At 33.1% G+C, this 26,942-nt stretch overlaps 1 protein-coding gene across 1 annotated transcript in view; it reads right to left on the minus strand.

Annotated features, from left to right (window-relative positions):
• stum (stumble) overlaps nucleotides 1-16,509 on the minus strand; it is a 33,739-nt gene extending 17,230 nt beyond the window's left edge. Inside the window, exons 1-4 of the mRNA XM_065510951.1 lie at nucleotides 15,713-16,509; nucleotides 15,071-15,646; nucleotides 12,151-15,002; nucleotides 11,350-12,094 (exon numbers count right to left, since the gene is read on the minus strand). Coding sequence (XP_065367023.1) covers nucleotides 11,350-12,094; nucleotides 12,151-15,002; nucleotides 15,071-15,646; nucleotides 15,713-16,482 — 4,943 coding nt within the window. The 5' untranslated portion in view covers nucleotides 16,483-16,509. The remainder of the gene's footprint in view (nucleotides 1-11,349; nucleotides 12,095-12,150; nucleotides 15,003-15,070; nucleotides 15,647-15,712) is intronic.
• Between the last annotated feature and the right edge of the window lie 10,433 nt (nucleotides 16,510-26,942).

Here is a 26,942-nt window from a genome sequence, read left to right on the forward strand (position 1 = left end):
TGGTACATATTATTTTTTCGGCCTAAGGACTAAGCCTATTGAAACTGGCTGAAATCGGTCCATTATTTCACCTAGACCCCATACAAATGTCCTTCCGAAATTGGACTTTATCGGTCATAAATGTTTAATTTATAAATGTATCGCCACAAATTGCGCTCCAAATAAGTTTTATATATACAAAATTCATGTCACCAAATTTTGTTACGATCGGTCCATAATTAGTCATAGCTCCCATATAGACCCGCTTCTGAAAATCACTTTAACGTGCACAAATCGCTTAAAAATGTTGGTATACTCACAAAATTCAACACAGTATACTTTCATATAGACGCAAATCACACGACCTAATTTCATGGTGATCGGTCCATAATTGGTCATAGCCCCCATATAAGGCCCACTTCCGAAAATCACTCAAAAATATAAATAATTGAAATTTTAAAAGAAAAATGTTTTTGCTCTTTTACTTAGTGTAGGGTATTATATGGTCGGGCTTGACCGACCATACTTTCTAACTTGTTTTTTATTGAAATTTACTTTTTTGTGTTACTTTTTGCAATTTGAAGTTGCAAACCAATAATACCTACTTTTTCTAAATATGTTTACTTTAAAGAAGCACTGAGCGTATGATTATTATTTATTTAAACAAAAAAATCAATCATACGCCTACACATGTTTTTATATTAGAATTTCCATTATAATTTTATATAGATTCATTAATTTTTTTATATAAGAATGTAAACTAAACACATTTTTTCACTTTAAAACAATAAATTTCACATAGTTTCGATAAGCTTTTTAACTTAACTAACTTAAACATTTTATCTAACAACTACTACTAAGAAAATATTTTGTAAAAACAAGGAAATTTTTTAAATACCTGTAAAAATATTTCTCCGCTGCTTTGATTTCGTGCGGTAATTCAATATGGAAAACCACTGAACTTTTGCGTTTATCCTTCTTATGTATCATTTTTTTATTTTATTTAGTTTTTTTTTATTTATAATTTCTTTTTAACGCGAAGTTTTATTGAAGTATATAGGTAATATAAAAGAAATACACGCTCAAACACTTAAAAGGTTGCTTACACGATTATTACGTCTTGGCTCGTTTTTGGCGCTTTTAAATTGGGTCAAAATTTTTCGATTTTTTTATTTAACGTTACTTTAGTTTTATTATTATTATTTGGATTATATTGTTTGTACACACTCTCATTGACATGAAATCATTTAAAGAATTTCCATATAATTAAAAATGTTTTTAACAAACTAGGCAAAAGGTCATTTAGGCTTTTACAAAGAATTTGCCAAAGAAAATTTTCTTTTAGTTTTAAAGTTTTAATTTTTTTCTAATAAATATTTGGACTGTAAAGAATTTGTGGATGATTCGTTTATGTGTGTTTGTTTTTTTTTATTTAATTATTTGGGAAATTTTTCTTAGTTGTTTAAATTAAGTGCTGTTTCACGTGATGTCCAGTTCAAGACTGTTTATTGTTGAGTACGGGTCTTAAACATATAACCAGCCAACCAACCAACTAAACATTAAACGCAACCACCAGTCAGTCAGCTAAACAGCCAGTATTTAATATTCAATCGAGTTGTACACGAAAACTACATATTTTATTGAAATTTTCAATTCAAAATAAGGAGCGCAAATACCAACAAAACAAAAAATGAAATGAAAAGAAACAATACAACATTAAGAACAATAAATATTTATAATAACAACAATAGCAACAACAACACAAAGTAAATGTTTATTTATGCCATGTGAATATTTAAGAATTGTTATTGGTTGTTGTACAAAATATTACTATATGGGTAATTCCATAAAAAATTTTGATGGTAAAAAAACGTAAAAATTCAAGAATATTGGAAAAGGATTAAAACTAGAATTTTTTGAATATCTTATATATTGGGTGTATGACTTAAAAATGCTGGATGTTTTTAGTAACTTATATGTCATTTTGAAGGGTACATATCTGTCACTTATTTTCTCATTGAACATTAAAGTTTAAACAACATTTTTGTTTTGCTAATGTCGAATTTTGTACCAAGAAGTTTTGCTTTATTACTTTAATTTTAAACAAGTAAGAGATGTATATGTGGCTGCGCCCAATCCTATATACTTTAAAATACAAATTTTTAGGAAACAAAATTTAAAAAAAATTATTTTTTTTCAAAATTGTTTTTCAGATTTTTTTTTTAAACAAATTTTTTCCCGAAATTTTTTTCAATTTTTAAAAAAATTTATTAGTGAAAAAAATTAATGTTAAAAAAATTTTTGGTCAAAATAAAATTCGGTTTAAAAAATACTTTTCCCGATTTTTTTTCGAATTTTTTTTAATTTTTTTAAAAAAAAAATTCAAAATTTATTAGTGAAAAAAAATTGACGACAATAAAAATTTTTGGTGAAAATAAAATTCGGGTTAAAAAATAATTTTCCCGATTCCCATTGTAGGTCCAACTTACATACATCGTTTCAATAGACTTTGATATATCTATAATTAGATATCGATATTGTCTATATTAATGACATAGTAATCAAGATATAAATCAAAAATAGGCCAAAAATAGAAGTTGTGCCGGTTTTGTCCTTATATCTCAGCCATTTGTGAGCCGATTTTCTCGACTTTAAGTACCAACCGAGCCGGGGGAATTCCCAATAAAGTGATGTATCAGTCATGTTTGTATGTTATTTGGGGTCTACGGAAAGTTGATTTCAACAAACAGACGGACATGGCTATATCGACTCCGCAACCTATAATGATCCTGAATATACATATATACTTTGTAGAGTTGCAAATGAAAAATATAGAAATTACAAACGGAATGACAAACTTGCCACTCATGGTGAAAGACTTAAAAAAGTGAAGTAGACCGATTGCTCACCAAATCTTATGGTGAATGGGTTCCATTGGCCCGGAAGACAAAAATCGCTTCTGCCAGCCTAAAAAGTTTGAAGACCAAGAATTGGAGGCATTTCTCCACGAAGATTACTGTAAAACTTAACAAGAACTTTCAAAATAACTGAGAGCTACTCAAGCAGAAATTTCAAAACTTTTGAGAGCAGCTGGATTCATCCAAAAGCAGAGAAATTGAAACCGAGAGATCTTAAAAGACGATTTTGCACCGAATTATTACTTGCGATGAAAAATCGATTCATTATGATAACCCGAAGCGTTAGAGATCGTATGTGAAGCCCGGCCAACCAGCTGAATCGACACAAAAGCTAAATATCAATGGCGCTAGGGTAATGTATTTGATGGGAGCAAAAAGGTCCTATCTATTATGAGATGCTGAAATCTGGCCTGACCATCACAGGGAACCTGTACCGAACGTAAGTGATTCGTTTGAAGCGAACATTGGCCAAACTATTTAGAAAGAACTGGTTGGGAAGTTTCGCCTTACCCGACTTTTAGTCCAGTCGTTGCCCCATCCGAATACTATTTGTGTTGATCAAGGCTCTCTCTGGGATACGCTTGATTCGGTTTTGGCCTCATCAGATGAGCAGTTCTTTGGCTCGGAATTCATATGTTGCCAGAAAGATGGGAAAAGGTCATAGCTAACAATGACCAATACTTTGAATTAATTTATATTGTACAAATATTTTAAAATAAAAGCTAATCATTTCAAAAATTACTGCATTTTTAAATCATATACCCAATAATTTTAAAGGACAGCTTCAGATTACAACTATATCTTCAAATAAGCTATGTTTGTTAATAGAAAATTTAACATCGGTATACAGAAGTGTATAAGTTTATAATGTGAAAAATTGCATTTTTACTTTAATTAAGGTTAATTTATTATGAAGAATAAGAACAAATAAAATTACAGCTAAGTTTTTTATGGAATGGGGTGGTTAGTTTATTAACCACCATGGCGGTTGGCATTAAAAATAATTATGACAAACATTTTCGTAGCGTATAAATTTGTTTGAAAGCTAATCATTTCATGTGTAGGTGAAACATTCAGAAATTTTATTATATCATTTGGTATATACCCACCTCCTGTGTAATCACCCGGCTCTACCAATCGAAAATTTGTTGTCCATATTGGTTATACCACAGCATTTTGGGTAGATAAGTCACTAACCGAAGTATGAGCCAAATTTAATAGAGATAAAATCACCATAAAATTTTTACTGGTGCCCCTATTCATGTTCAATAAATACTCTGAGCTTTTTTATTGAATGCGGGAAAGCCCCATAGAGAAACTGCGGTTTACAATATTTTCAAATTAATATATTAAACTGATCCAGACGACAAAGTTTTGCAAAAAACATTAACGATGACTTCAAAAAATTTAATTGTTTAGCAAAATGCCAATAGATGCCTCTAAAAAATGTTTTAAAGACTCTAGAAAAGGTGGTTAGGAAAGTGATCACTAAACCGCAAATGTTATTTATTGATATGTTGTTAATAGTAAATAGCCTGTTATATTCACCCCCTAGTGTCCAATACTGATCACTGATGTACATTTTCGTGTAATGCATTACCAAAAATTTTATTTTGGAATAGCCCATATGTTAGTTAAAAACAAAACTTTTAAATCGTAACAAAAGAAACAAAAAACTTGTTTCTTTATACCTGCAATATTTGCAACAAAATATTCAAAACTTACTACAAACACTCAACGTCATATAGTACATTTCCAATTGTATGTAAGTTAAAAAGTGCTACCTACCTACCTACATGAAGGACGTGACATGCTATATAACGGAAATCCTAAAAGAGGTGGTCGCCGCTGTTGTACTATGTAGTCGCCTCTGACGCTGTCGTCGTGTATGGTCGTCAATAAAGTTAAAGTAAAAAAGTTGTTTTTGCTGTTTTGCGGTTATACTCCGCTTATTGTGCGAGTAGTTATGCAAATTGTAAATGTAATAATTGTTGTAGTATGAGTTTGTTTTTATTTCCTTTGTAGGGGTCACCTTACCACTCACTACCATTGGTTGGTTTACTCAAATTTAATTTATGCTTGTATGTGTTTTAGAAGAAAAGTTTCCTTTAGGTTTCAAATATTCATACATACATATGTATGTAGTATGTTTGTAGGCGCATTCACTCATTATGAGTAGCCAGTCGTCAGCTGTGCCTGATTTACTGTAAGTCTTATATTATTTTACATTAGCACTCAGTTGTTTTGTTTTGTCTAGTACGAGTCACTCCATTGTACAATTATATTGAGTTGTATTGTAAATAGGAATTTTATGTTAATTAGCCAGTGTTGTTAAGTATGATGGGTTTTTATTCGAATAAATGAAGAGATGCGTCATGGTACGGAGGACAGTTGTGATAAATAACACTACTATACAAAATAAATAATTCTAAATTTGTTATTAATTAATAAGTTAAGTATAAAAACTGAAATTTACTTTTTCAAATGCGAATATCTCGTAAAATATAAGAGATTATATATATTTTTTGTAGGTATCTTCTACTAGATTCAATATATATAAAAATCTTTCAAATCCAATGGAGAACAAACATTTTTTCTTGTCTTAAATTAGTCATATACCCCAGGTACCATACTTTCAGGTTTTGAAAATTAAAAAAAAACAAATAATTTTTTTTTGTCATACATTTTTAATTTCTACATTTCATTTAATTTCTGTCATTCCGTTTGTAATTTCTACATTTTTCATTTCCGACCCTATAAAGTATATATATTCTGGATCCTTATAGATAGCGGAGTCGATTAAGCCATGTCCGTCTGTCTGTTGAAATAAATTTTCTGAAGACCTCAGATATCTTAGGGATTCAAATCTTCAATAATTCTGTCAGACATGCTTTCGAGAAGTTTGCTATTTAAAATCAGAAAAATCGGTCCACAAATGGCTGAGATATGAGGAAAAAAATAGGACAACCTCGATTTTTGACCAATATCTGGATTACTAAGTCATTAATATAGACAATATGGATATCTAATGATAGATATTTCAAAGACTTTTGCAAAGAAATCTTTTAAAATTAAAAAAAAAAATTTTAATTTAAAATTAAAAAAAAAAATTTAAATTTTAAAAATTTAAATTAATTTTGTTTACCTAAAAATATTTAAAATTTGTGTTTTGAAGTATGATTTGGTGAAGGATATATAAGATTCGGCACTGCCGAATATACCTCCCTTGATTTCACTAATAATAAAAATTTTTTTTTTGGGAAAATAATCTTTTTTTTTAAATTTTGTTTACCCATAAATGTTTATTTTAAAATATAGCTCTCTTACTTTTACACCCTTCACCATGAGTGACAAGGGTATATATAAATTTGTCATTCCGTTTGTAATTTCTATATTTCTCATTTGCGACCCCACAAAGTATATATGTATATTCTGGATCGTTATAGATAGCGGAGTCCGTCTGTCCGACTGTGTGTTGAAACCAACTTTCCGTAGACCAAAAATAACTTACAAACATGATTGATACATACATCAATATATAGAGAATTCTTCCGGCTCGGTTGATATTTAAAATCGACAAAATCGGCCCACAAATGGCTGAGATATAAGAGACAACATCGATTTTTGGTCTATTTTTTATATATATCTGGATTACTAATATAGACCATATGGATAACTACTGATAGGTATTTCAAAGTACATTGCAACGATGTGTATATAATCGGGAAAAATATTTTTTTACCAAAAAATTTTTTTTTTAAAAAATTAAAAAAAAATAAATAAAAAATACAAAATCGATTATTTTTTTTTTAATTTTCAAAAACAATTTTTTAACTAAAAATATTTAAAATTTGTATTTTAAAGTATAATTTGGTGAAGAGTATATAAGATTCGGAACAGCCGAATATAGGTCTCTTACTTGTTATACCCTTCACCTTCGTGAGAAGGGTATATATAAGTTTGTCATTCCGCTTGTAATTTTCTGAGAACCCCAGATATCTTCTGCATCCAAATCCAAATTTCGAGAAGTTTGCTATTTAAAATCAGCAAAATCGGTCCACAAATGGCTGAGATATGAGGAAAAAACCAGGACAACCTCGATTTTTAACCTATTTTTGAACTATATCTGGCAGAGATATAAGGAAAAAAGCGGGACGATTTTTGGCTCATTTTTGACCTATATCTAGATTACTAAGTCATTAATATAGACAATATGGATATCTAATGATAGATATTTCAAAGACCTTTGCAATGCTGTATATAAAACCATAGTAAGTTGGACATACAATGGGTTAAAATCGCAAAAAATATTTTTTAACCCGATGTTTTTTTAACCAAAAGTTATTTTTCGCTAAATATTAAAAAAAAAATTGAAAAAAAAATTTTAAATTAAAAACATTTTTTTTAAAATCTAAAAAATTAAAAAAGCAATTAGTAAATTTTTTTTCCAAAAAATTAAAAAACTGCAAAAAAAAAAATGTTCTTTATCTAAAAATATTTAAAATTTTCTTTTTACAGAAAAAATTTTTAACTGTTATCTACTTAGGTGAAGAATAGGCACAGCCAAATATAGCTCACTTACTTGTATTTAACTCAGAAATTCAATATTTTAATATTTACCCCAAGAATATGTAGCTAAACAAGTAAGAGAGCTATATTCGGCTGTGCCGAATCTTATATACCAAATTATACTTTAAAATAAATATTTTTAGGTAAACCAAATTTAATATTTTTTTTCGAAATTGTTTTTTAATTTTTTTTAAAAAAAGTTTTTTTGAAATTTTTTTTTTTTGGAAAAAAATTTATGACAAAAAAAATTTTTTGATGAAAAAAAAAATTCGGGTCAAAAAATATTTTTCCCGATTTTCACCCATTGTAGGTACAACTTACTATAGCCTTATCTACATCGTTGCAATGGACTTTGAATTTTATTAATTTTAAGAGGTGTTGTTGAGACGTTAGAGTATTTCTTAATTTTAATGGAGTAATTAATTAATCATGAACCATCCATAAGAGTAATATAAGGCACACGAAGCCAATACCCACTTCAATTCTATTTACCTTTGATTTATGAATGAGCATTAAATGGTTAGAGGTTTATCAGATTATATCACAATTAACACGTCCTTTCAAACAGGAGAATATGAATGTCATTCGCTAACCTTTAAAAAATGACTTCTAACTGTCAGCAACAATTAGAGTTTAAGTAAAAATGACTTCGTAATAACTTTGACCCATTGAAATTTAATATTAGTTGAAAGTAGGTCAATATACAAACACAGTTATAACAATATATATGTACAAGTACATAACTAGAGAACATTGTAAAGGTCATACGTATGTAAACTGTACATTTTCACATATATGAATGTTAATATTTACATATTTAACAATTTTCATTATAAATCATATCTATGTATGTATGAGTTGCCAAACTCCTATTGTTTATAACACTTCACAGACCAAGAAATTAAACCCACTACAAAGTTATCATAATTTTTGAGCTTTAACCCCAAACCGGCAAAATAATTTACAACACAAAGTAACACTATCATATGGTACATACACGTGCATGACAAAAAATGCAAATAATGTTAAATTACATACATATGTATGTATGTAAGTATTTACATATGTTAGAGCGACTCACTTTGTAGGGAGAGAAAACAAAACATCAACCCATCTAAAACTGCCTCATTTAGAGCCTCCCATTCCAACACCACTAACAGCGGATGGTACTTCTGGGCCTTTGGAGCAATTCGATATGACAGGACGCCATAGTCTCAGCAGACTGCCGCCTCAGAAAGGTACACTCCAGCACAAAGAGTCTTTGACTATTTCCCAGGATACGCTGCCAGCTCAATATATCAGAAGACGTTCCTCAATTCTGCCACCAATGATTGAAGCACCATATTAACCTCAAATTAAAAGTTTTGAAACTTTACCCATGATAACAGATCCATATTGTACATCAATACCTAGACTTAATAGTTCTGGTTTATAGTTGGCACCAGAAAGGGCTATCTTCCCTCCAGAAGCATTACCCAGACCATTGAAACCTAATCCCAATCCAACCCGGAAACAAAAGGGCCTTTTAAAGGTTTTAAAGAGGCACTGTCTCGTATTCCTCTAAAATCGAATTCGTCTAACATGGACGACTTCTGGTTGGAACGCAAAAGAAAACTCCAGTTCATAATAAAACTAGCTGAAGAAGATCTAGTTCCACATCACCATCCCGCCGCAGTTATACACAAACTACTTCAGATGAAAGAAGTTCCAATCTGAGTACGGTTACAACATCAGATTTTAGTTTCAACCGGCCTTCCTTAGCACCAAAACCCAAAACACCTCAGACGCAAAGAATAAAATCTGTCTTCCAGTTACCTAGTCCTGCAACAAGACGAAAATCATTCTCAACTTCTAGTATAACAACCATACAAAGTCAACCTTCCAGAACAAAATTTGCCAATTTGCCTACCACATTATCTCCTATAATAGGAACTTCTAACAAAGACCGATTCATGCTATGCGACCTATAGCACCATTTTCTGACAGTGTATCAGATAGCAATTCAAGAAGAGATTCCTTGTCAAATATACCTATTAGAATTCAAGCTAATTCTAGATCGAATTCGCGTATGAGTTCTAATGCAGGATCAAGAGCTGCCTCGAGAACGGGAAGAACCCAGTAAAGAATACTCGGCCACTGGAGTGCGTTCAAGATCTGTATCTTCCGTTAAAGATTATCAGAAACTAGGAGGACGTTCATCACAAATGGCAACAAGTGCAGCAGTACGTTCGAGGACAGGCTCTCCTATGAAAGACTATCAGGAAACGGGGGGTCGCCTATCACAAATGGCAGTTCGTACTGGAGAATATTCAAGAACTGGATCATCTATGAAAGAATATCTAGAAACTGGTGGTCGTCTATCACAAATGGCAACTAGTAGTGGTGGATTACATTCAAGAACTGTATTTCCTACAAAAGACTATCCAGATGCGGGAGGATGTTCATCACAAATGGCTGGAGTTCGTTCTAGGACTGGATCTCCTATGAAAGACTAACAAGAAACTGGACGATTTTCATGAACTGGTTCTTCCATAAAAGACTAGCAAGATAGAGCGGAAGGACGTTCATCACAAATAGCCACCAGTCGTTCTTGCTCAAGAGCTTCGCAATATATAACATCGCAACCAGGTTCCACAGCTCAATCCAGAGCCAATACTAGGAATCTACTCGACCCATATCATTGCCAGATTCAAGACCCACTTCTCGTATGGATAAAGCAAAGGATATAGCCAATTTAAAATCGCACTCTTGACTAAGTATGCATTTTTCCAAGAGAGGTGGTTGTATTTCTTCAATAGTTCGACGAAAAACATCTACTAAATCTGTATCTGTCAGCACTAAAGGCATAAAAGATAAATGTAGTCATCTGTCACTAATGGAAATTCGTACTGGAGAATATTCAAGAACCGGATCGCTTTTAAAAGAAAATTATGAAATAGTTGGTCGTCTGTCACAAATGACAACTAGTAATGGTGGAATGTATTCAACTGTATGGACTGACTTTGTATGAAGAGTAACGCTTTTGATTACTCTCCTCGTAATAAACTATGGTTTATTTAATAACATTTGTATCTACTGATAAACAATCATTTTTTATTTTAGTTTTTTGAAGATTTTTTCCGATGAAAATACATACCATAAGGTATAGTAAATATCATTTGGAGATGTTGGTGAAAACATTTTTATCAATACTTCCATGAAACCATTTTTCAAAGTAGGTTAGGTTAGTCAATTGGGCAAAATTTGGAGAGAATAATATTTGTGTGTGCAATGATAAATAACACATCAATTTCAAACACCCTTTTATAGTTTACATACTTGCATGTATGCAAATTTCATGCACATGCCATACTAAACTATAATAAAATGATTTATATGAATATTGATGAGCTAAAACAGTGGAACAAAACTCGTTCATTTGAGAACTTTTAGCTAGCGGTTGTTAGCAAGTTTAACTTGCAACTTATTTTTCAGTTGAGACTTTTTTTAAGCTGCCATGCAATTTCCTAATCACTGACTGAGTTTAATGTTATTTTGTTTTAATTGTGTTTTCAAAGAAATACAAAAATAAAAATGTGTCAGTGATGTGATGGTTCTTAACCATACACACAGCACACGTCATACATGGATGCGTTGAGTGGAAGCACAACGATTTTGTGTTGGTACGAGTGATTAAGCGTACAATAACCTTATTGTTACAAGATTGTGTGAGATATTGCATATTTAGATGCATTTATATTTTAACAAGAATTAAAGACTTAATACAAACTAAGTATTTAAAGTAATACTAAAAATTTGAAAGATTTTCTTTAAATCCAACAATTGTTATTCCAATGTTGGTCAAAAGTTAATATATAAATCTAAAAAAAATTATTACACTTACCCCTTTCCACTGCCCTCTTGCGAACCACCTTGACCATCTGGTGATCTTCTCTTAGCTTCGGATTCATAGTCTTCTGTACCAACGCCAGCTCCACCCATTGTAGATTTATCCATACCCATAGTTCCAGGTTCCACAGAAGATTGCACCCTGTCATCGACATCTCCACCTGTTGTTTCGCCCTGATAACTCTGCAAATTTGCACTTTCACAGTCAACTTCAGGCAATACAGATATAGCACGTTCACTAACCCTTTCTGATGCCCCCGTAGCATTTGCCGCCGCTGCATGACCATCCGTTGCAGCATCCAACTTCGAAGACCCATTACTCATAGCCGATGTACCATTTGTATGTGAGTCTTCTGGATTCAATACTGATACAGCAGCTTCGATTGGTTGTGTTGGAGGTAGGGGGCTTTTGGAGGAAGCCTTTCCTTCAGTACCCTCTGCTGTACCCTGACGAGAAACTGATTCACCCTTTTGTTTCTGCGAGCCTGACCTCTTCTCAACTACTGTCGTTACACTGGGTGTGGGAGAACCGGCACTGTCCGAAGTGAGACCCATATCCTGTTCCAAACTTTTGAGATCTGTAAGATTCTCATTGATGGTTTTTTGTATTTCTTCCGTTGCTTCTGTTACCGTTTTTTGTATATTCTCCAAAGTTTTTTGAGATTTTTCCAGTATAGCAGCGGGTATCGAACCACCTTCAGCCAAAGCCATTTCCGCTAATTGTTGGGTGGATGAGGTTTCTAAAATTACAATCATTATATTTATCACATCGAATTCAAATATTTTAGTTACTTACCTTCAACCTCCGTGGTCTCTACTTCGGGTATTAATAAGTCTAATGTTTTTTTACTAATAGTGCTATCGGATCGTTTTTTAAGCAAGCTAATTTTGGAACTTACACGCATTAGAGATACTGAGGAGGGTTGTTTCTTGAGAGTCGTTAGCATTGGTACCGCAACTGTTGCTGTGGCGGAACTTTGAGCTTTTTCATCAGTCTTCTTACTCAACACAACAGTTTCATCGTTTTTCTGTTCTTTAGCACCAGTAGTGCTGGTGGTCTTGGTCGTTTCTGGTTTTGTACCAGCTTCTTTACCCCCTTTTGTTTGACTCTTTTTATCTGCTTGGAAGTCTTTACCATTCTTTTTGCCTAATATTGGTGTCTTTGTGGCGGGAGCTTTCTTTTTTACATTGAGAGATGTTGATTCTCTTGTTGGTGGTTTCCCACTTATTTTTGGCTTTTTGGAAACATTTGAGGGTTCTCTTTTGACCACAGAAGGTTTCTGTATGCTGCTTGTTGGTTTTTTGGTCATAGCTCCTTGTTTGCCTACTGATGAGGGAGTTCTTTTAACACTAGTTTCTGGTTTTCGCACTGATGTTGGCATTTTTTTGGCACTTGCAGGTTGTTTTGTTGGAGTTTTCGCTTTTGTTTTTAGCGATGACGTTCTTCGAAGATCTGTTAAAAGGATAGATTTCTTTTTACTTGGCGGTGATTTTGTTGAACTTCTTCCATTTGCATGGGTGACTGGTATACGAGAACGTGAAAGTCTATCCGGACTGACATGAGCCTTACTACGACTACGACTGCGGCCACCTCGAGCTTTCATACCAACTGGACTTATAGATCCACGCCTGGGAGATCCTATTTTTTTGCTTTTAGGACTTAGAGAAATAGATTTTCTTCCAGCTGACACTGGTTTAGTAGGTGTTTTACGTCCCACAATTGGAGAAATACTACCACCTCTCTTGGAAGAATGCATACTTAATCGAGAGTTTGATCTTGAATTCGCTATATCCTTCGCTTGATCCATACGAGAAGTGGGTCTTGAATCTGGCAATGATATGGGTCGAGTTGATGCTCGTGATGTAGATCTTGATTGATTCCTAGAATTGGCTCTGGATTGAGCCCTGGAACCTGGTTGCGAAGTTATATATTGCGAAGCTCTTGAGCCAGATCGACTGGTGGCTATTTGGGAGGAACGTCCTTCAGCTCTACCTTGATAGTCTTTTATGGAAGAACCAGTTCGTGAACGTCGTCCGGTTTCCTGATAGTCTTTCATAGGAGATCCAGTTCTAGAACGTACTCCAGCCATTTGTGATGAACGTCCTCCCGCATCTGGATAGTCTTTTGTAGGAGATACATTTCTTGAATGTAATCCACCACTACTAGTTGCCATTTGTGATAGACGACCATCAGTTTCTAGATATTCTTTCATAGGTGATCCAGTTCTTGAATATTCTCCAGTTCGAACTGCCATTTGTGATAGACGACCCCCAGTTTCCTGATAGTCTTTCATAGGAGAGCCTGTTCTCGAAAGTACTCCCGCACTTGTTGCCATTTGTGATGAACGTCCTCCTAGTTCCTGATAATCTTTAACGGGAGATACAGTTCTTGAACGCACTCCAGTGGCCGAGTATTCTTTGCTGGGTGATCCTGTTCTCGAGGCAGCTCTTGATCCTGCATTAGAACTCATACGAGAATTCGATCTAGAATTGGCTTGACTTCGAATAGGTATTTTTGACAAGGAATCTCTTCTTGAATTGCTATCTGATACACTGTCAGAAGATGGTGCTATAGGTCGCATAGCATGTATCGGGCTTTGTGCAGAGCTACTGTCTTTGTTAGGAGTTCCTATTATAGGAGATAATGTGGTAGGCTTGGCAATTTTTGTTCTGGAAGGGCGACTTTGCGTGGTTGTTATACTTGAAGTTGAGGATGATTTCCGCCTTGTTGCAGGACTAGGTAACTGGAAGACAGATTTTCTTCTTTGCGTCTGAGGTGTTTTGGGTTTTGGTGCTATGAAAGGTCGGCGAAAACTAAAATCTGATGTTGTAACCGTACTCAGATTGGAACTTCTTCTATCGGAAGTAGTTTGTGTAGAACTGCGGCGGGATGGTGATGTAGAACTAGATCTTCTTCGGCTGGTTTTATCATGAACTGGCGAGAGTATTAGTTTTCTTTTACGTTCCAACCACAAGTCATCCATGCTTGACCAATTGGATTTTAAAGGAATACGTGACAGTGCCTCTTCATGATTTAAAACCTTTAAAAGGCCCTTTTGTTTACGGGTTGGATTGGGATTAGGTTTCAATGGCCTGGGTAATGCTCCAGGAGGAAAGATAGTACTTTCTGGTCCCAACTCTAAATCAGAACGATTAAGTCTAGGTATTGATGTACGGTAGGGATCTGTTATCATGGGTAAGGCTTCGCAACTTTTCATTTGAGGTTTAGATGGTGCTTCAATCATAGGTGGCAGTATTGAGGAACGTCTTCTCATATGTTGAGCTGGCAGTGTATCCTGAGAGATAGTCAAAGACTCTTTGTGCTGGAGTATACCTTTTTGAGGCGGCAGTTTGCTGGGACTATGGCGTCCAGTCATATCGAATTGCACCGAAGGTCGAGGAGAATCATCCGCTGCTAGTTGAGTTGGAGTGGGAGGCGCTAAATGTGGCAGTTTTAGCTGGGTTGATGATAAAGACTTCCGTTGTAATTGATGTTTGGGTAAAGTCGTTTGTTTTGTGGGTATCAGTGATGCTGAGGTATGTTCGCGAGTTCTGAGATAACGTGGACTTTGTGGTTGTGATGATTGAGGAGATTTTTCACTTATTATAGTAAACGAGCTTTTCTTATGAAGTCTAGTTTGATCCACTCTAAAAAAAGAATGAGTTATGGTTTAATATAAGCAATTAATGAAGATTAAGATTGATAATATACTCACCTATAATCCCCTCCCGTTGTTATTGAGTCTTTTAGTATCGCAGGTGACACTTCTCTTTTTAGTGGAGTCTGAGGTTGTGATTTGACTAAATCATTTGCATCTATTAGGTGAGGTTTCGGCGGTATGGGTGGTGGTTTTTCTTCTTCATCTGGAGGTTCTTGCTCCACCAACTGTGTGGGATATATACTTTTCCGTCTTTGTTTAATATATTCTCTAGGTGTTAACACTAGGGTTTCCTCTAAAGATCTTAAACAGGAAGGCGAAGGACTTGGTGGCCTTTCGGGGGGTTTCAAAGAGTCCAAACAAACAGAGGGTTTGTCTAGAATTTGTGTGGCTTCCATAAGACGTTCCTCACCACTGCTCGAGCCATTCGAATCGTTAATCATGGCGGCTACTGGTGAGTTCATGGGCATTTCATCGCGTTTTATAGACATTACATTCTTTGAACTTGGTCTTAGTTTGGGCATTTTATTGAACTCGGGATAGTCCAAATTACCCGAACGAAACCATTCGCCACTTGAGTACGATTCATTGGAGAACTGGCGTGGAAACGGACTTTCCATATTTTGAGGGGGACTAGATGTAATAAAATGTAACAAGAGTTAAAGACACTGGGCTGTGAATAATTATAAAATTACTTGCCTTAAAGCTTGCATATCAAATGTATCCTCTGGTGAGGTAGACTTTCTTGCCGTGCTATGTATAAATTCTCTTACAGAATGAGCATCACTTATTGTGTAAGTCTCTTTTAGTTCGGATATATCCGCTGGCTCCTGGTTGTCATCGTAAACCGATGATTTTCTGGTAATATCCTGGGGTGTGAGTAACAAATAGTTGGGCGAATTTTGGGGATCTGATGAAGATCCCCCACTTGAGTTGGGTAGAATTTGTATGTCGGGTGGTTTGAGTCTGGGTATATTTGTGGGCATTACCTCAAAGTTGCGCTGCGAGGAAGTATTCGAAAATCTCCTGCTCATTAGAGTAGTATAAGGCACTTGAGGAAATAAACGCTGAGGCATTGAAGAGTTGCTTAAAGTTATCGTTTGCCCCAATGTTTGCTCTTCTTCGGAGGTTAGTTCTACTGAAGTAGAACGTAAGTAGTGAGAAGGTTGGAAGGCAGAAGTTAAAAAATCATCTGGCGGCGGTGGCGGTACTGGATCACCAAATAAACTGCTGTATGGCAGATCTTCATCCATATCGACATCTACATCGGTATTGCTTTGACGTGTGGAAGAACGCGAGACCAAGTTATAACGGGAAGTTTGAGGCCTTAACGACGAGGGAGCCATTATTTGATAGTTGTAATCCAAGGGTATAATGGAGGGTGTTTCACGATTTGTGGAAGACTGTGGCCTGGAACTGGACTTAAACAATGGTGGAGAGGATAATGAGGATGAAGATGATGGGTTCATATTAACATTAGTGTAAAAGTGTGAACAATTCTATGATGATGTATCCTCAATGAATTTTTATTAATTTTGAATTTACACTATTCACCCGGTTTGCTGCAATAATTAAAGAATTATTTAATTTATATTAAAGCATGATTGAAATTTTAACTAACCTTTGCTACATTATTTTCAAAATTTATTATTTAGTTAAAGAAAATATTAAATTTTCTTGTTGCTTGTCGTACAGAGTGTTTATAACCCTGACTGATGTCAGCTGCTTTTTAAGTTTTGGCCGGTTTTCTATTTGTTTGTTGCAGCACATGTAATGGTGCACTATTTTATTGATTTGCTGAAATGCAGCCAAGATTTGTTGCTTACCCACCCCACCGCCAGGCATTTGTTGAAACTCTACCGCTTTCTCCTTTGTCTTTAAACACCCAAAAATTTTACCGCGTTTAGATGTTGAGGTTACCAAAGTTCACTGCATACTAACTGTTAAATGTAGGCCTTAAAACAGCCAAGATATCCTTCGTAGTGGTCAAGTGTTGGTGAATTCCTTATTCAAATTGGTTTCTCTTCTTCAGTTGCTTTGTTGTGCTGTTTCAGTTTCAGTTTGTAAAATCACCAACGATGTTGAGTTTAGTCAAGTGTTTTCTATAAGTATGCCATATAGTATTGTTTATTGTTTTTGTTTCTATTTGTTTTTGGTTTCTACATGACGTTGCATGTCCAGACATGTTACGTTTCAAAGGGAAGTCGTCTAGTATGGTTGCTGTTTTTCTTACAATATTGTTTTGATTATGCAGTTTCGTTTTTTCGTTATTCTTGTTCTTTATATTGTTTTTTTTTTATGCAATTGCAAGCGGTTTTCCCACAGTTCAATGGCTTCTATTTCTACACATCCACACTTATTCGTTTGAGATACTTTCAAAATCCAAGCAAACTTGTAGTTGGCAATTCTAATAACGAATTGCTTGTTTGTCTAAAATATAAGTAAAATAAGTCTTTTCATAATATTAAAAAATTGTTTCTGAAATTGTGATCAGTCAATATGCCAATATCAAATACTCTTTTAAACAATATCAAAAATCATCTACCGATTAAAGCAAAAACAGTAATATCTATTGGAGATTGTTACTTTTGCTATTCTCGCATTATAAAATGCTCATTATATCAACAATGTTACAATAGTTTCAATAAAAAATCATACAAATTCGCATTCGAATTTGAATTTTGAATTATTTTTTCAAGTGTTTTGAAAACAGTTTTGCTTTTAATACCAAATTGGTTGAATTTAGCTAATGTAAAATATTTGTAACTATTTGTTTAAGAATTATATGAATACTATTTGTTCTTTTATATTTTGTTCATGTTATAATTAAATGTCTTTACATAAAACAAAATTTTGTTTCTACTATTGATTTTAGAGCAAATCAAACTGCCTCTCCCGCTGAATAATTTGAAGACGTTGTTGCAGTGTTGCAGTGAGTCTTGTCATGATGCATTGTCGAACAATATAGAAAAAAAAACTGGATGACGCCAGTCATAACCCAACAGTTAAGCCAGCAGTCAATGTATCCCTTATAGACAGTAATTGTCACTAATATCTGACTACTAGGTTGACTCCAATTTATATACTTGGGGTAAAATTACAAACGGAATATAAACCCTTAAAACACGTTCTATCAATACACTTTTCTGTTGAATATGGAATTAAGAAAAAGTTCGCCATGTAAAATACTTGCTTCAGGGCCTCTAAAAAATAAGCTGAATCATGCTCCTTCCCAACCCCTTTTGTGCCATGCCAAATTTATCTAATGTTCCTCAATTATCATATTGTAAATTAAATCGTGTAACATTTCTTGTTGGTAGTAAGCTAGTTTGGGGATTGCGGGTTCGGTTCCCACCAAATACTACAGCGGGCTTATGGTTTGCGCTAAAATTAAGTTTTTCTAATCCGGTGGTTTGGCATCGAAGTTCAGGCTAGATGGACAAAAATGGGGGACAGCATAGTGGGGTAACAATAGACATAAATCCTATTGCTTCATCCTTGGCAAGTTCTTCTCTGTGGGCATCAATCAAGCAGAATCCTCCAGTAGCGGTATTGATGGTGTGTTAATGAATGTTAATGTTGTCGAATAGAATCTCCTATCCAATGAATCCTGCATATACCCCTTTATTCACTTCTCATACATACGAAAGTCCTTCCTGTCAGGACTGGGGGAGACTACTTTCTTGTGGTGTTGCAGTTTTAATGACTCCGACATCTCAGAAGGAATTGTTCTGTCGCCATGACAAAGGCCATGTTTGAATATTGGGTAGCCAACAAGTTTATCTTGAAAAATGTTGCCGATGACTTTATTGGTAATAGGTGCTGTTGGTCTTCATTACTCTGATCGGTTAATTAAGTTAGAAAATAATTTCCAATTGTATCGTAACATAAAAAGTAAGGGCCTGTTGGGAAATGCATATCTGCGCTGCATCTGATGCGCAGTAAGTTCTAGCACTGCAACAGATGCTCAAAAAAGCATCACAAAAGTGGCTGATGCATTGTCTGTGCATCAGGATCGCAAACTAATCACAGATGCGCATCAAATGCAGTACAGTGATGAATTTCCGAACTGGCCTTAATATTTAAATAAATATAAAATAGACCCACGTTGGAAAGCACTGCTCTAAAATCAAGGCAATTAATTTATTTCGGAAATTGGTAATAAATATATTAAACAACTTTCGATTTGTTTCGGTTATGCCCAATTTTGGTTTTTAGTGAACCGGTTTACATGGTTTTTATCACTATTAACCGATTTTTAAAATTTGAGAATCAAATAATTTTCTGAGACCAAGGACAAATCAAACTAATTTCGAATACTTTCTGTTCTGAAGTGAAGTTCTGAAGTGAAGCGTATGCCATATAGATCGTTCTGCATCGATCGAAACAAATAATGGGCGGACGTGGCACGGTCTGGAATATAAAGCGGGTGAGGCAAAACTTTCCAACCACTTCATTCTAAATACTTTTTAACAGGTATTACAACATGTGGCCGAGCGCTGTCATGATGGAATATTATGGTTTAATGTCTGGTCGCATATTCTGTGCAGTTTTACGGCCAACGCTCGCATTTATTGCGTTCGGTACAGGTTACCTGTGATGGTCTGACCTTTTGGTCCCACCAAATACATTGGCATTGGTGTCGATTCGCCTGGGTGGCCGGACATGGCATACGATCTCTACGCTTCGGGTTTTCGTAATGGATCGTAATTCGCAAAAATTATTTCGTTTTACAGCGTTCAAGCAGCACTTCAGACATACAAAATAATTTTTCAAGGACTATTGGCTTCAATTCGTATGGTACCCAATTTCCCAGCTTTAAGATGAATCCTGCAGCTCGTAAAAATTTTAAAATTGCTGCTTGAGTACACAGAGAAAACAGATTTGTGATAGCAACCGAATTTGTTGCCAATCGAATGATTCTATCTTAGTGACCGAATTTTATAGTTGTGGCTACAATATTTTGGAAGGGGTAACTAAAGTTTGGTTGCCTCAACTGAAATTCTTCTTTATCAACTGACTTTCTGTTGACTTTCGGTGTGCAACCGAATCATTCGATTGGCAACAAATTCGGTTGCTATCACGAATCTGGTTTCTCTGTGTAGCTCCCAATGATTTTGCAAGCTCTTGTTGAGTTTTACAACTATCTTCATGAAATAATGCCCCAATTCATGGTCTTCAAACTCTTTTGGCTAGTCTGAGCGATCATTGTCGTCCATGTCAAAATAACCACTTCTAAATCGAAAAAACCATCTCTCGCACATTGACACCGATGGAACACATTCACCATAAGCTTTGGTGGACAATCGGCGTGCTTCAGCTGCACTTTTTTCAAGTTAAAGAATTAAAGTAAAACTTCCAGTATATGACGCTTTCTTGGGACTAAATTCGACATTTTCGAAGCAAAAAAAACGTTGTTGTTTTAAATCTATTTTAAATGCCACATTTTTGAGTGAATCACCCAATAGATTCAGTAATTCTGCGACGCGAGATTTAATGCCGTCGGACTATTTTCTTTGGGGCGATTTGTAAGTCTGATACACACCAGACTCCGCCTGGTCAATAAGTTTATAAAACTTATCAATTATGAAAAAAAATCACTACTAATTTCTGGTCATATTACAACCCAAAAAGAAAAAGCTTTTTTATCTTATTTTAATCCATATAACAAGTTCTCTCTATGCCGGTTACTGCTCTAAATCCAAAACAATAAATTTATTTTGGAAAAGTTTCAATTTGTTTCTGTCTTCGCTCGGTTTTGGCCTGAAAAACCGAGTTAGGTTGGTTACTAATAATTTTTCATTTAAAGCCAACAGAAATCTTGAATTTTCAAACAAAAATATTACAATCATTTTACAAAAAAACATGATTTTTAAGTTTTCTTTTTGTGAACAGTAAAGTATTTTAAGTAAATTACTAATTTTAGTTGAGGCACTTTTAAAAAAAATTAAAGCAAACTGCTTTAAACACTTGATAGCTTTGTAATATTATAAAAATATATATTTTTTAATTATTCCAAATACTATGTATTGACATTTTGTTAAGTTCTTTTTATAATTTCATTATTTTGCCACTCTAATAATAACCATAGACAAGACTTAATGGAGACAGTCTAACTGACTGGGTTTTTATATTTTTGTATATTTTTTTCACTCAATGCCAACTTTTATTTGGTTAATTTATTAATAAACTTTATTTTTTAAATGTAGTAAGCGTATTTTAATGTTGGCACTGCCATGTTTCAATTCATTTTTTAAACTGTGGCTTTAAACAATTTGTTAAAGCGTGTTTGAAGAAAATAAAAATCAAAGAGAGCATAAAATTGTTTGAATTATTTTAGTAATTTCACTAGTTGTTGTTAGTTTTTTTATTATTATTATTTGCAATTGCTAACAAATGTTTTTATTTTAATTATGGTTAAATGATTTTCACTTGGTTTTGTTTTATTTTAATGATATTTACAAGATTTTTTTTAATTATATTTATAGTGTTAATTATAGGTTTACAGGTTTGCAATTATTAAATTAATTAAAAAGCGAGAGTGATGAGCAGTTATTTCAACACAAAATATTTAATTAATTTTTTTTTTTTTTAAATATTATTCCAACAATTTCTTGTTTTTAATTAAAATTTTTTTTTAGTTAATTTGATTTTGTTTAAAAATGTTTAATGCCTAAATATTTAAACTTCCGGTTTTCCTACATATAGCCAACTAATTTTGTTAACAACACACCAAAAAAAAGAAGCGCAACATATTTATAAAATATTTAAACCGCACACGCACTACTGCTTTAAATGAAGAAAATGAAAATCGTGTAATAAGGGAAAATCCATTTCATTTTAAGTATTCAAACACATGCACACATACGACACTACTAAACACACTCTCAACAAAAATTACTCTACACTTGCTTACAATGTCTGTGTAACAAACGTTTGCGGAAGCAACAAAAAACTACTTCCGGTTAAAGTTTTCAAAGCCTTTTCTATCGTAGTATTTGAAATAAATTGTTTTTGTTTTTCATTCTACATATATACGAGCTCACAAACATGTTGCCAAATTGTTGTATAGCTAAATGTATAAGTGTATTAAGTAAATCATTGATTATTTTTGAATTTTTGTTATTGTTACTATTTGTTCATTTCTCGCTCTTGTTTTTTTTTGCAGCATTTACTGTATTTACTTTGTTTTGTATTGTTTTTTTATATTTTAGTGTGTTATTTAAATATTTAGCCTAGATTTTATAGACCCATAAAAAAAGCCGGCTGGCCATTATACAGGGCGACATAACTACACCAATAGCGAACACAAAAAAAATAAACAAAAACAAACTATTAAGTCTTGATGACAAATTACAGGTTTAGTTTTCTGTTACGAAAAGCTTTAACCTTTAATAGGACTTGGTGGTCATATAAAAATAGTTTAACAGAAAATACCATTTGGATAATATAGAAAAAGTTCTGTAATTCTCTCTTTCTCCGATTCTAACTTCACCCAAGAAGAAAATTTTCTGATTCAGAAGTAGTAAACGGTACTGTTGAGTTCCTCTTTGACTGATTATAACCTCATTATGCCCTGCATAATATGGAACAGTTTATAGTATCGTCAGCATAGTGGTAAATCGTGCAAAGTCCTCTATAACAAATTTTAGAGGAGACATAAAAACGTACTTAAATCCTTTATTATACCCAGCGCACAGTGGTATAGGAAAAACAAGTAAGAAATTATGGTCGGTCAAGCCCGACCATATAATACCCTACACTAAGTAAAAGAGCAAAAACATTTTTCTTTTAAAATTTCAATAATTTATATTCGTGAGTGATTTTCGGAAGTGGGCTTTATATGGGGGCTATGTCCAATTATGGACCGATCACCATGAAATTAGGTCGTGTGATTTATGTCTACATGAAATTTTACTATGTTGAATTTTGTGAGTATACCAACATTTTTAAGCGATTTATGCACGTTAAAGTGATTTTCGGAAGCGGATCTATATGGGAGCTATGACTAATTATGGACCGATCGTAACAAAATTTGGTGACATGAATTTTGTATATATAAAACTTATTTGGAGCGGAATTTGTGGAGATACATATATAAATTAAATATTTATGACCGATAAAAGTCCAATTTCAGAAGGACATTTGTATGGGGGCTAGGTGAAATAATGGACCGATTTCAGCCAGTTTCAATAGGCTTGGTCCATGGGCCGAAAAAATAATATGTACCAAATTTTATCGAAATATCATCAAAATTTCGACCTGTACTGTACATGGACAGCCAGCCAACCAGACGGACGGACGGACATCGTTTAATCGACTCAGAAAGTGATTCGATCGGTATACTTTAAGGTGGGTGTTAGACCAATATTTTTGGGCGTTACAAACATCTGCACAAACGCATTATACCCTCCCCACAATGGTGGTGTAGGATATAAAAAGGTGGGAAATAATCTCTAACTTCTAAACCTTTAGTCCGATTTGAATGAAATTGATAATGACATGTGTCCCCAAAGTAGAACACCTCGGGTATGTTTAATTTTTAAAACGATCCTATTTCTTCTTCTAATTACACATATAGAATCTTCTCGTCGAGCACTACAAAAAACCTCATCGTAGCTATCAATTCTCTCTTATAACTTAGAGGATATTTGCATTTGAAAATTAAATTTTCAACATTTTTACTCATCCTAATCCAGTTTTTTTTTCTGTAACAGCGGGTCCAAATATTTCCCAATTTTCTCCATTTTTCATTCTATTGGACTAACAACAAATGTATATGTGAAATACAAAAAGAATTCTTTAAAAATGTATATGACCAATTCCATATCATCGTACGTGACATTTGTACGCCTATAGACCAAAAAATAGTTTCGTCTTTATGTTCCATTCAGAGGATACTATATTTTAAAATAATACAAAGTTCTTTCGAAATATTGTTGTCCAAAATATTGAGCAAAATAAGGGTATATCGTACGTGACATAAAAAGGAACTCATTTTGAGGTACATGTAGAAATATGCGAAAATATTCGAATCGTAAGAGGCGTTATGTTTTCTTTTAATTTCTTACACTAAACGAAATATTTTTCCTTTACAATCCGTCATATTTAAATAAAAACAATCTTTGGATGATTTCATTATAATAAATAAAATTTAATATCGAACGTGACATACTGTACGTGACAGATTTTTCTCCTATAACAAAACAATATACACATATATTCTGTAAATATATGTATACAAAAACTAAAAAAGTGAATAGAAAATAAACATTCGGTTTCAATAAACAATTTGACAATAGCAAAAAAACAATCAGAGTCAAATTCATTTCATACTACAAGCTAATTGGGAGCTTAGTTTTCGCCGCAATTTTAGCCTAAAATATTAAAAAATTAAATATAATCAGTTTAAACAATTACTTTCACATAATAACATTTTATTATTTTCTTCTATTCAAATCATCTTGAAAAAGAGTTTCAAGGGTTTTTGTATTTTCAGTCGCGGTAGCGATTCTCGTGGAATTGCCCATATGCATTTTAATTTAAAATTTTTCGCAAGTTTTTATACTCTTCACCATGAGTGGCAATACATATAAGTTTGTCATTCCGTTTGTAATTTCAACATTTTTCATTTGCGGCCCCACATAATATTCTGGATCGTTATAGATAGCGAAGTCGATATAGCCATGTCCGTCTGGCCGTCTATATGTTGAAATCAACTTTCCGTAGCCTCAAAAAAACTTAGAAACATGATACATCAATATATCGGGAATTCTACAGGCTCGGTTGCTATTTAAAAACGAAAACAGGGACAACCTCGATTTTTGGCCAATTTTGTTATCTATATCTGGATTACTAAGTCATTAATATAGACAATATAGATATCTAATGATAAGATATTTCAAAGTCCATTGCAACGATGTATATAAAGCTATAGTAATTTGGACCTGCAATGGGCCAAAATCGGGAAAAATATTTTTTAACACAAATTTTTTTTAACAAAAAATTTTTTCTTCATAAATATTTTTTCACTAATAAATTAAAAAAAATAAATTTTAAAAATTAAAAAATTTTTCATTAATAAATTTAAAATTTTTTTATTTTAAAAATTAAAAAAAAAAGTTCGAAAAAATTTAAAACTTTGAAAAAAAATCATTTTAAATTTTTATCTGAAAATTTGTATAATTTGGGGAAGGGTATATATGCCGAATATAGCTTACTTGTTTTCTTTTTAAGTTATCTAAAAAATTTCTAAGAAGATGTATTAGGAATTTCTACTTTTTTAAAAGCTAAGTTTACATTAAATATTCTAAATGAAAACAAATTTCAAAATAGTTGATATCGAGGGGACCAGATCCATGCAAAAAACAACTATTTTCTTATGTAAAATTCAACTTTTGGGCAAAAATTCACAAATCGCATAGTAGATATCAAAATATAGTAATCGATTTTAGATGGCCAGATATGTTCTTAATTATTTTGTAAAGGCTTCAGATAATCCCGCTCCTGGTATAGATATTATAGCTGAAAAACTAAAAAATAAAAAATGTGTCAACTATTAAACTACTTATCGCTTTTATTTTCAATTAAAAATGTGTAGCTACAACTTTGCTAAATATTGTTAGTGAAAAATTAGGAGGAAGTTATTCTAAAAAAAGTAAAAAAATAACTTTTCTTCCTATATTTTTTCAACAAAAGTGCACGAAAAAGCAATTTTTTGGAATAAAAATTTATTTGGCGGACTTTTAGCTATATTATTGCCATATAAAGTTAAGCCGTATCACAAAGTCTGAATTAGCTGTTAACCAAAAACTGATGACACCTTTTTAGAGGCCCCACTGATTTTCAGAAACTTTGGGGGACCATAAAAAAATGGGTCACCAAAATGGACAAACTGAGTATAGGGTTTTACTACCCTTTGGTAGTACAGTCGAACCTATACAGTCATGATCGTGTGTTTTTTCCACTGTTGCACTGTGATATTAATTAATTTCACATATTCAATATTTTTGCCAACACATTAGAGGGTTAATGATTTGCCGCAAAAATAAAAATAAAACTAATAAATAGCACACTTCACTTTGACGTAGGCCCTGTTTCTTAGTATTGATTTTCCCATTTATTTTTGGAAATTGAGCTGACCTCGTTCAAGATCAGATATACAATTTAGGTTAAATTTTTTGGGTTTTTATGAATAATTAAGGACTAACAATTTATTGCAAATCTTTTTAACCACTAACACCATAAATTACCAAAAATAATTGCTTTGAGGTAAATCGTTTTTAAGGCTGGTCGTAGCAACAAATCAAATGTTTTAATGGCATTTTAATACAAACGATTTAAAGCATCTACCCTAAATCTTTTAAATATTTTGTATTCATTTCAGCAACATGTTGCATCTTTAAGTTGCTGTAATTTAAATTGTACATTCTAGGCAATATCTATAATTGAAAAATTATTTGCTTAGCATGCAATGGTTCTATGAAATTACCATTTTATTGTTAACTTGCACAAATTACCATTACAATTATTTGCAATGATTTCTTGTAATGGGCAGTTATTTTATGGGGTTTTTCAACCCTCACTCTTGTAATTTAATGCATTATATTCAAAAAAAAAAAAAAAAATTTAGCCGAAATTGTTCACATGGAATATTTTACATGTTGAATTTTGCAGTCATAACTTCATGCCACATTCTGCTTTAATTACAATACGTTTTATGATTGTGTAGATTTGTTTTTTAATAGTTTGAAGTTCCTAAATATTGTTTGCTAGTTGTACAAAATTTGATTTATAGTTTTCAATTTTTATTACCATCGTTTTGTTCATGCAACTTGTGGCGTTAGGAGTCGTTAGAGACTCTTAAATTAATTACAAATGGCCATGAAGCAATTGAAAATAGTATGTAATTATTTTTTTTCATTTACAA

Source organism: Calliphora vicina, chromosome 5 (assembly GCF_958450345.1).
Source record: "Calliphora vicina chromosome 5, idCalVici1.1, whole genome shotgun sequence".
NCBI classification, from domain to species: Eukaryota; Metazoa; Arthropoda; class Insecta; order Diptera; family Calliphoridae; genus Calliphora; species Calliphora vicina.